Here is an 11548-nt window from a genome sequence, read left to right as displayed (position 1 = left end):
CAGAAACAGAAGCGTTCAACCTGAGCAAGAAAACAAAATGCACCGTAACACCAATTTGTCATAATGAGTACCAGTTCAATGCAAAGCATTCTGCATACATAAGGGCTATCCAACATACAAGAGAAAATCAATAGGGTACAAGCTTAAGGACTTCTTTACAAACCCTGCTGAAAAGCATTGAACAGGGGAGCTAGGAAGAACACAGTGTACTTACAGGAAATGAAGCACTGTATTAAAAGAGTAGGCATTATTAAGAAACTTCTGAAGAGTAGACGGGTAACAGCAGATGCTTTCATTCAACATATTAAAATGCTTTAAAATCAAAAAGGACCTTCTCAAAGGTGCAAAAAAAACCTTTTAGTAACAGGGTATTGTCAAAAATATTGAAATAACTTATTTTTATTTTCAAATTATAAAAAAAAGATTAATTATGAGAACTCAATTCTACTTACTCAATTCTACTTACTTTGGATCTGGTGGTCCATCTGATAGGGGCTTCATGGAGAGTTTACACAGTGACCTGAATACAAGGAAGGCATCCTTTTGTAAAATGTGGGAAAACTTAGCACCAGGTGTAGGTCCTGAAGAATTTCCAGATTCCTAAAGAAGTTAACATATTTCAGTATTCCATTCTGCATTAGCAAGTTGTGTAGGGAAATCCCCACCTCCTAGCAACAAGAAGTTAAGACATTATACAGATATAACCAGTTGAAGACTAAACTAAAGTAAACAAAAAAGGATTCTGCAGTACAGTCAAAATGAATGAACTCTGTAATAACACATGCTATCTCAATAAAAAGCCAGTATTACATTGAAGACTGTCCCTGAAATTATAGACTAGTGGGAGATGTGGAGCTGTCTTGGGCTGAATGACCACAAAATAGCAGAATTTTCTAGTCTTGGCACAAGAGGAGGGCCAGCAAAATTGCTCCCTTGGACTTTCTGAGGGCAGACTTGGAACTATTCAGGACACTAATAGGGATGGCCCCCTGGGAGTCTGTCCGGAAGGGTAAAGAGGTCCAGGAAGGCTGGATGCTCCTCAAGAAGGAAGTCTCAAAGGCACAGGAAAAGCCTGCTCCTGTGCTGTAAGATGTGCCAATGGGGAAAAAGACTGACTTCAGTATACAGGGAATTTCTTCTGAGGCTCTATGAGAAAAAGTGAGTCTACCTCCTGTGGAAGAAGTGACAGGCAACTCTGGGACAGTGCAAAGCAGTTCTTAGGATATGTAGGGAGAAAATTAGAAAAACAAAAGTGTAGCTTGAACTCAACATGGCCACTGGGTTAAAAGAGAACTAAAAACTTTTTACAAATACATTAACAGTAAGAAGAGAGCTAATGACTATCTCCATCTTTTACTGGATGTGGCGCAGAATTTGAATGAGGATAGGGCAAAGGTTGAGGTTCTCAATGCCTTCTGTACATCTATCTTTAAAAGTCAGACCAATTACCAGAGTGTCAGGAGCACTGCGAAATGGACCTGGGAGTTCTGGCTGATGCTTAGCTGAATGCAAGCCAGTAGCGTGCCTAGGTGGCCGAGAAGTCCAACTGCATCCTGATTTGTATCAGCAATAGCGCTGCCAACAGGACTAGGAAAGTGACTGTTCCTCTGTATTCAGCTCTGATGAAGCTGCACCTCCAGTACTGTGTTTAGTTTTGGGCCTCTCATTACAAGAGAGACATTGAGGCCCTGTAGCATGCCCAGTGAAGTGTAACAAGTCTTATGAGGAGCAGCTGAGAGATTGTTTAGACTGGAGGAGACTCAGGGGACACATTATAGCTCTCTGCAACTGCCTGAAAGAAGACTGTAGGGAGGTGAAAGTTGACCTCCCTATATATAACTAGTGAGAGGATGTGAGGGAATGCCTTAAGTTGCAGAAAGGAAGTTCAGGCTGGATATCAGGAAAAACAACTTCTCCAAAAGAACCAGAATGGGCTGCCCAGGAAGGCAACTGGAGGCATTCAAGAAACATTTGCACACAATACTAAGGGACATGGTTTTGTGGGGAATTGCTGGTGGTAGGTAGATAGCTGGACTGGATGATCTTGGAAATCTTTTCCAACTTTGGTGATCATATCATTCTGTAGGGGTCAGGCTTAAACATGGCGCCTTGTGAATAAACTGCCTTTAATTACTTTCTGCAGGTAACTCCAGCTCAAGAAAAAATGCTTGACATTTCAAAAGAATGCAAGTGATTTCGTATCTGCAGCAAAATACTCCAGCAAAACTTCTGTCCTATGTTACACACCCCTAAAATCTTGCAGTTTTGTGCTGCTGTTCCTGATATAAACAAAATGTTAATATTTCACTTGTATGGCATACATGGCATACATTTTAGCTTACAATCTATTCTCCTCAAACATGATTATTCAGTACACTTTGGTATCAATAGATACTGCACACATGGCATCTGATACAACACTGGGAATGCATTTCCAGATCTTTTTTATTAATGAAAATGAAACCTCATCAGACATAGCTATTAATCCTAAATCACTGCAGAAAAAGTATGCTATAAGCTTTGAATTTGTATTTATCATGTGAAAAAAATATGGAAATTACATAACCATGTGTACAATACGTATATATCTATTTAGTGCTAGTTTCATTGTTTCTTAGGTGCATTTTGAAAAACAGGGAAGAATTCTCTCATCTTGAAACACTGTTCCGTGCTGCAGCTAAAAATATGGTAGTCACATGATAAAAATTGACAATGAGTACGAATTATTTTTTAAAAATAAACAGTGCACTAAAAGGATGTTTAGAATGTGAGTTAGTACTTAGAATTCATTTGAGTAAAATATTTTATGTAATTACATCAAATATTTTCTGTATAACCACTGGGCAATACTTAAAGCGTTCTGCTTTTTTTCAGTATTTCCTAACCTATACCTGCCTGTACCTGAGTATCATTGGAAGAGACGGATAATCTGTCATCCGGTAAAGATGGTGTATAAGCAACAGAAATTGGAGTCCCTGGAATTCCATTTGCCTGAATGTTTTCACTGTCACTGCCATCCTCTAACGTTACAATTGTTCCATCACCACTTGCACTTTCAGCAGATCCTTCTATATCTAGCAGAAAAGAAAAGATGTAAAAACTAAACCAAATGTTAAGTCAGAGCACAAAATAGAAGAAGTGTACATTTAATGCTTGAATAACAGAAGTACTAGAAGCAAAAGTGTTTTAAGAAAAATCTTAAGGGAGAATTTATATGGCTCTCTATAACTAACAAACGTCCAAATAATTTTTACTAATGAAAATTACAATAAAAAACAACTTAGAATTTGACACTGCAGTTTTACCATTTTGCCAATTTTCCAGCAAGGAGAAAAAAAAAAAAGTCACAGATTTTATACACACTTTTCAACAAACTGCAAAATTTAGTGTTTCACTGCTACTGCAGAGATGGCCCATTTAGGAATACGTTATTTGGAAACAAAACTAAAATAAAACAAGATTTTTTTCTTAAATATCATTAGTATTCAATAGAGAAAGCATAAATGTATGCAGGAAATCTCGCCCATTTTATAGCTAAATAGCACATAGCTAAGTCAGACAACTGAAATCCCTTTTCTTCAGCTTTATTATTAAACAGTGATGAATTTTAGTTAAATATCTAGTAGTGTTAAAATAATTTTTAATGTCAAGACTCAGACTGCATTACTAACTAGACAAATTATTAATATAGTACCTCCAACTACTATGTTCACCATTTCCTGTACAATACTTTCTACTATTTCTTGTGCCTTCTCTTCACATTCATTGCTTTCATCATCATACGTTTCTCCATCAGCTTTAGAAAGATCTTAAAAAAAAAAAAAAAAAGAAATCATAAGAATATTACTGAGAAATTTGTAAACTAAGAAAATATTTTACTTTCATTGATTGTTTAAAAATTCAGTTACAAATCTCTTAATAGGTAGGAATATATTAGAAAAATGAAATTGTGTTTGAATGTTTTGAAAACAGTATTTACACAGCATAAACATTCCAGCGTTTAACTAGTATTTAATGCACAGGCCTTATGCCAATAGGAGACAAATACATCGATTCTGCATTTTCATGTATGTTAAACACTGAAAAGTTGCTGGCATTGAGCTGCTATTCTCAAAACTTTCATAACATCACAAAGGGGCAAAGAGGTACCTTTGCTAGAGCAACTAAAAGGATGCATAAGACTAAATGGTACTTGTGATAAAATTTAGCAACGATAACAAGGACTACAGGCAATTATTAAAAACTATCTATATGCCTGACTCCAAGTTTGGGAGAAGAAAAAAAAAAGACAGTCCTCAGCCTTTATTTTTTTTTTTTTACAGATCTTTTCCCTCCCTCCATGAAACAGAAATACACACTGATTACTTTCTGCTGCTGTGGCTTGGTCAGCTTCTGTTTGCTCATTTTCAGCGCTAGAAATATCAGATCCATTTTCTGTCTCTATATCTTCCTGAAGGTTCTTGTCCACGTCATTCGTGTTGTGGTCAAGCTCTCTCTCATGTTCTTTAGACAGCTGATCAGCCTGTGTTGGAATATGCCTCAACTGAGGTGACTCAGGCTCATGCTGGCTTACTGGAGACTGCTGTAAATGGTGTTGCTGCCTGTGTCTTTCTTTTTCCATATGTTTGGCTTCCTGAAGCTAGAAATACATTGCAGTTACAGGTTAATCATAACAAAATTACACGTTTTATCATCAAAACAATGAGCTGTACACATACTTCATATGTTATGGTAGAAACATGAAATTTCCATAGGCTCTGCTTGCACGCTGCCTTCATAAACTTGTAATAGTTTAAGAAAATATATTATTTGTATTATTTCAAAGAAATATAATATATAATAAATGCAAAAATAAATGCAATTACGTTATTGGGAAATAATGTAAATAAATGCAAATTACTTAAATAAAATAAATAAAATGCAATTACATTATAGGGAAGGACTTTTTGTCTTTGGTGGTTGGCTTTGGTTTTTTTTTGTTTTGCTTTGTTTTTTAAATCATGGATTACTTCTTCAGTGCATACCCTCACAAGAACATCTGAACATTTCACTCACACTAAATTATTCTGTATATACTCTTACACAGGTAGATTGCCATCTCTTGACAGAGTAGAAACTGGAGTCAAACACATTTATTAAATAAGCAGGTCCACTGTAAGAATTTTAAACCCTTATGACAGTCTTCCCTCCAAAATACATTTAACATCATTTTCAGAGAACAAAATGCAAAAAGAAAAACAGAAGTCACCAGATCCTTTGTCAAACATAGGTAAGTTAGTAAAGTCCAAATTTAATGACACAACTTTCAAGCTCCTTTCTATACAAAAACACTGGGATACTCACTGCTTGGTTTTCCATACGCGCAAATATGACATTCAGCATCTGTGTTAGAGTGGCCTTGGCTGTGGTTTGATTTATGAGATTTTTGCTTGCTAGATAGATATTGTAGCATGTTCTAACAGCCTGCAGCACTGTTCCTTCATGGATTTCTATATGTTGAGATGTCACTGCAGTAAGCAAAGCCTGAATAAACAAATATATGTATTTTCCAGTCAGAACTTTTCTTTTCAATGAAACAGTATGCAAATGAATAAATACCAGGTTTGGATTAATTTTTAAATAAATATGTATCTTAAACTCAAGTTCATTAAGTTTTCTAGAGAATTTTGTAGCTGTACCAGAATATCACACACTGGTTACATTGTATTTAATATTTTAATCAATGTATCTAGAAAATACAAGCTTTTAACATTAAGAAGTATCCAGTGGAGTTACCAAGTTGTTAACAAAAGCCTAAAATTGCACCCGAGGACAAAGTGCAAAGACACTATCAAAAGCATATGCTGGCAAAGAGAAGGAAAGCAGAAGAGCCTTGTACAGATCCAAATAATCATGCATACACTGATGACTGTACTCCAGTAGAAGGTGAGAGAAAAAAGGGAAGAGTTTTTTGCATTGAAAACTTTGACAGAGTTAATGATTACACTGAACGTTTATGGAAAGGAACAGAGAACTTGAAGCCCTGGAAGGCTAGCACAATGGAAAGTTTCTCGTTGGTAGTTAAAAACACAAGGCACTTCAAGTGCTGTGCAACTTATTCAAACTATGCCTAATTACTCTTACAGAACCTCTTACAGCATTGTCAGCATCTCTGTCCACACACAGTACCAGAACATCTCCTTCTCTGGAGATGTTCAAGACCCGCCTGGATGCCTACCTGTGCGACCTGGTGTAGGGAACCTGCTTTGGCAGGGGGGTTGGACTCGATGATCTCTGGAGGTCCCTTCCAACCCCTACAATTCTGTGATTCTGTGAAAGCGGACAAACGTGCTTTCCTCACTCAAACACTAAAAACCCTCTACAGTCTAACAGGAAAACAGATGAACAAACAAACAAACAAACAACAAAAAAGATGCATCTCACTGCAATGCAACTCATGAGACCTGAGTTCTACTTCCAGACATACAGTTGCTTGCGGTCCCTTCTTTTTCTACTTGTGGTGCTCCTGCTTTCTCATAGGTAAAGGCACATGTACAGATGACAGTACTTACAATCTTCACTGAACAGAATACATTACATGACCAAGAAACAGCATCTAATGCTATCATCTACAAACTATAGTTCCTAACAGCCCACTAGAAAGCTTTCATTTAAAAAGAAAGATGACTAAAAACGATCTCTATAAAACTAGCTAAAGAAAAAAAATGACAGAGATAAACAAACTGTAGACAACAGCTTCATTAAATACAGGTACTTTGCTTCTTTTCCTGCTCAAAATTCCTGTTACATTACACTAGCCTTCTGAAAGTCAGGGAGTGGTAAGCTGAAATTCATCAACCATCCTTAATTCTCATCCTCTCGTTTTTTAACAATTCAGTTTCTGCACAGAACTTATAAAAACTCTGCTCCTGCTAATAGAAAGTATCATATGAGAAAGATGACAAATAAAAGTTGCAACAAAATTAAGTGCCACAAAAAGCTTTGCACTGCGCTCTCCCTTACTTCTAGGAGTTCGTGGGGGCTTTGTGAGACTTGCAAGTATTGAGTTAAAACATGCTGAATCCAAGGATCCTGAACTTCAGAAGAGTGAAATTCCACCTGTTCAATGAATTACTTGGGATGCCCTGGGATACTGTCCTGAGGGACACAGGAATGGATCAGGCCTAGAAGCTCCTTAATGATACCCTTCTGAGAAAACAAGGGCATTCCATACCCCAGCAGATAAAATCAAGCAGAAGCAGCAGAAAACCAGCATGGCTGAGCAAGAACCTGCTGGTCAAATGGAGGGAAGAAACATACATACAGCAGATGTAGGGATGTGTAGCCTGGGAAGAATACAGAGATGCTGTCCAGACACGGCATGGTATCAGGAAAGCCAAGGCACTGGAACAGGCTGCCCAGAGAAGTTGTGGGGCCCTGGGCTGCCTGATTTGATGGGTGGCAACCCTGTCTGTCTGTGGTATGGGAGTTGGAAGTAGATGATCTTTAAGGCCTCTTCCAACCTAAGCCATCTCACGATTGCTATAAGGAAGTCATCTAAAAGCCAACAAATAGCACCATGTATAACTCTCCCCCAACACTGGCTCATAGATCACAGAATCATCATAGAATGGCCTGGGTCGAAAAGGACCATAGTGATTATCTAGTTTCAACCCCCCTGCTTTGTGCCAAGGATTGCCAACCATTGGACCAGGCTGCCCAGACCCACATCCAGCCTTGCCTTGAATGCCTCCAGGGGATGGGAGGCACTGAGGGGAGGCATTGACTGGGAGGCCAGATGCTGGAAGAATAGCTGGCAACTTAATAAAGGCCATCCTTCCAGTAGGCAGAACAAAAATAACCCTCCAGGGAGGAAAGTGCTGGATTGATCAGGATTCTTAGGTTTTACAGTGATCGTGGTTAAAAAACTGTCTCAAAGGAACACTGATTATGTTTGAGAGAGCAAGTAGAGAAAGGTGAAGACCCAAGTCCTACATCTTCTACCTCCTGTTGGAATTAAAACTCATCAGAGAGCATTATTAATTGCCACAGAACATTCCGAAAAGGCATGAAATCCATCCTTTCATCATACTGGATCATTACGCATCATACTAAGTCATACTGGAGAAAACAGGTCCACAGACATCAGTTATGAAGCCTAATAGAATAAAACTAACCATTAGGTTTCATTATTGCTCATGGTAGAAGCCAAAAGTTGTGGTATTCGCTAACGATTTCTAACTTTCATGTTTTTTATAGCGTACATCCATTGGACACACATGCAGTCAAAGATATCCACTTTCAGCTGGAAGGTTAATTCTGTTAGCATCTTGGCCCAGGTAATGGGCTAAGGGTTGAGAGGGTAAAATTAAGAAAGCATTTGGAGACAAGGCACTACAGCAAAGGAGAGAGAAAATGATTTCAGCCACTGAAAATAAGAATGAAAACTTTCCTTTGCAAGATAAAAAATGTCTTAAGCACTTGGGCAAAACAGAAACACAGATGACAGAAACATAAACTCAATGTTTTTAACAACTATCTGCTGGAGAAATTGAACGTCAAGAAAAAGGATGAATGGAGCTAAGAAAAGGAATAGGAGAAACAAGTACCTAATTTGCACTAAAACAAGGAAACACGTTCTACGAGAATGTCAACCTCTCAGGATATCTACATACAAGAATATACAAGAATATAATATGAGCCAATAAACACTCTATTATTGTTACCTATCTTTTACTGTATTGTTCAGTACCACTCAACATCAAAAACATTCACAGTACAGTCAAAAGAATAGAGCATGATATTTCCATTAAGTAACTTCGATTATTTAGATATTTTCCCATAGTGAATTTCCATAATTTGATGGATGCAATCAGAAAACAGCTAGAGTCCACCAGAAACACCTGTATAAGTTCCACAAGCATTGTTTACACAGCCTACAGAAAGACTAAATTTCTTTCAAGCATGAGCTTATGACAGAACAGCACAGAGATATCTTGGCAACAACTGACTACCAGGTCTAATTCCATTTCATAAAATAATTTCAAAGCGGATTTAATAATCTTAACATTTCTTAGTTACCATCATCCCCTGGCAGTACAGGATTTTTTGACAGTAATTCTTCATAATTAGAGATGCCACTGAATTGCTGTGAATGAAATTTAATCCAGTGCTCTATGTATGAGACTTTAAGCCACAACCAGGAATTCACTCAAAATGCAGAGGGAGAGAGTAGGGAAAGGAACACAGGATATTCAGCTTCCATCTCAAGCAAACAACAAAGGAAGAACTATCATTATACTCAGAAAACAAACATTTCTGCTTTTGAATTCTGAGGTCATAAACATCTTCGTGTTGTCACCACTACAAATAGGGAAGTAGTGGCTAATTGTAGTACCTTTATTATTTGCAGCTGAACTCCTTCATCTGTTTGAGGTCCTTGAAAACAGCCACATATTGTCTCAATAATTCTATCAATTAATTTTTTGCCTGGAGCTGTACTGTCTGGAGCATTCCCTGTCAGATGACCATATGCAATAAGTTTCTGGAAGAGAGAAAAACATACAGAAGAACTTAAAAAGTCAGCTTTTTGTTAAAATAAACTCATTTGATAACTCTAATTTGTACACTCTTCTTAAAAGAAAACTGTACATTCCACACCAAATCTCAATAAACAGAAAGGACTGTTTTTCATAAGATCCTCCAGGTTTATTTAGTTTTCACTCAGCAACTGTAACATGTTTGTCAAGAAACTTAACATTAAAGCTTTTTGTTCAGTGATAAAAGTTTTTAAGAATCCCATTTAAAACAACCTCATATCAGATTGGTCTTCACCTGTAATCAGCATACAAATGTTTTTAATACCAAATAAACCACCAACCACCTACAATTTTTTTTTTAAATTCTACTAGCTAGCTAGTCTTCTCTTTTTTTTTTTTTTTTTCCTACTTTCTCTCCCTGTAGGTCTTCAACACTTTGAAAAGCAACATATTAACAAAATGAGCAATATACTGGTCCTACCAATTCAAGCATGAGAATATTATAAATTTCCACACCACTATCAGACAGCATGCCAAGTATGCAAGTGCCTGTGAATGTAAACGAACTGAGTTCACTGCTGTCAGGCCACTCGTGAGAAAAGAATAGCTAAATCCTATGCTGCAAACATAGTTCTGAAAACATTATATTTTGAAAGACTACATACCTCATATTTAAAGTATTTTACTGCAATTACAAAAAGCATAAAATAAATTAGACAACTATATTCCCACAGTTACTGAAATCTTAGTCTTTCATTAACTGTACTGATAGCAATTTAAGTTAAACACATATAAGTAAAAACAGGTAGCTGCACATTAATATAAAATGGATCAAAACACACAACTACTGGTGGTAATGTATGTATAAAATGAACATATAAAAATTATAGAGTAACTAGGACACATTCACCTACTGCCACATACACAGTTAATTTTGTTTCTTGTACATAGTTCAAGTAATACAAAAACATTGTTACATATAACTGCTACTTTTCTTTCATATCAACAGAATTTGTATTTGACAGCTGAAACTCAACCTCATACAGACCTGTAAACAATCTAGAGATGTACTGACAATCCTGGGGCATTTTGACTGGCATGCCAATTCAAATGGTAGGAAGTACTTGTCTGCTTCAATGAAGCTCGTCTTTGATTTCACAGGTGGCAGAGTGCTTGAACCAGGTTTTGCTTCTCCATGAGGGGGACTAAACAGAATGATTTCATTAGAATGCTGTAAGTGATCATACAAATAGTTTTCACCACTACAACATTTATGAAATAAACATAAAGAAAATTAATATTAGGAAGGAATAACTTCTACAAAGTTAACACACAAAGGTAACATAATATTCTTAACAGCTTGTATAGTATCTTTGTGTTATTTATGGAACAGCAAATTGACTTATTTATAGAATAAGTAGGTATCCAGTGGTCCCTGCTGGTTGGAAGGAATAGAAACTTGTTTCCTCTGAAAACAGAAAAAACCTCTCCCTACAGTAGGTGAAGTTGTTAGGGGGGAGCAGCACGCGGAGCACAAAGAGAAGAAAGGAACAAGAATTTCATTAAACATCACTTCTCTAGGAATTAACACTCAATGTGGAAGTCTAATAAAAAGTTACATTACTGAAGCAGATAAAATTTAGATGTTTAGACGATGCTGGAAGTTAGAAGTTACAACTACTATATTACAACTTTGGTTAGTATTTCAGAGGGAGTACATACATTCTGGAGGTTAGATCTTAAACATCAATTAAACATCAATTCTGGATATAAATTGAGGGGAAAATAAACTAACAAAAATAAATCCATAAAACTTTTTATTTTAAACAGTTTTAGCTGTACTTCAGATGACACCACAGAATTTTAGGGTTCAGTGCTTACCAACATATCTAATAATCTGAAAGGACTGTAAGTATGTAACATTTAAGAAGATTATTAAGATTATTAACAGTTGAACTGCTTACAGTATCTCTAATACATAAATCTCTCTACGTATCTTTACCTACAAAGTAAACTACACTACCTTACAC

At 36.6% G+C, this 11548-nt stretch overlaps 1 protein-coding gene across 2 annotated transcripts in view; it reads right to left on the bottom strand.

The window, feature by feature from the left end:
- ARFGEF1 (ARF guanine nucleotide exchange factor 1) overlaps positions 1–11548 on the bottom strand; it is a gene marked incomplete at both ends in the record, with an annotated part of 81938 nt that overhangs the window by 39285 nt on the left and 31105 nt on the right. Inside the window, 7 exons of one of the 2 annotated variants that reach the window (XM_079533066.1) lie at positions 467–600; positions 2896–3074; positions 3695–3808; positions 4366–4639; positions 5344–5523; positions 9377–9523; positions 10567–10723. In XM_079533066.1, the coding sequence (XP_079389192.1) occupies positions 467–600; positions 2896–3074; positions 3695–3808; positions 4366–4639; positions 5344–5523; positions 9377–9523; positions 10567–10723 (1185 nt within the window). The remainder of the gene's footprint in view (positions 1–466; positions 601–2895; positions 3075–3694; positions 3809–4365; positions 4640–5343; positions 5524–9376; positions 9524–10566; positions 10724–11548) is intronic. The other variant, XM_079533067.1, reaches the window with a different exon arrangement.

This window comes from Tetrao urogallus (assembly GCF_951394365.1).
Source record: "Tetrao urogallus genome assembly, chromosome: 3".
Lineage (NCBI taxonomy): Eukaryota > Metazoa > Chordata > Aves > Galliformes > Phasianidae > Tetrao > Tetrao urogallus.
Note: the sequence above shows the minus strand (reverse complement) of the source record. Positions and strands in the feature narration are given on the sequence as shown.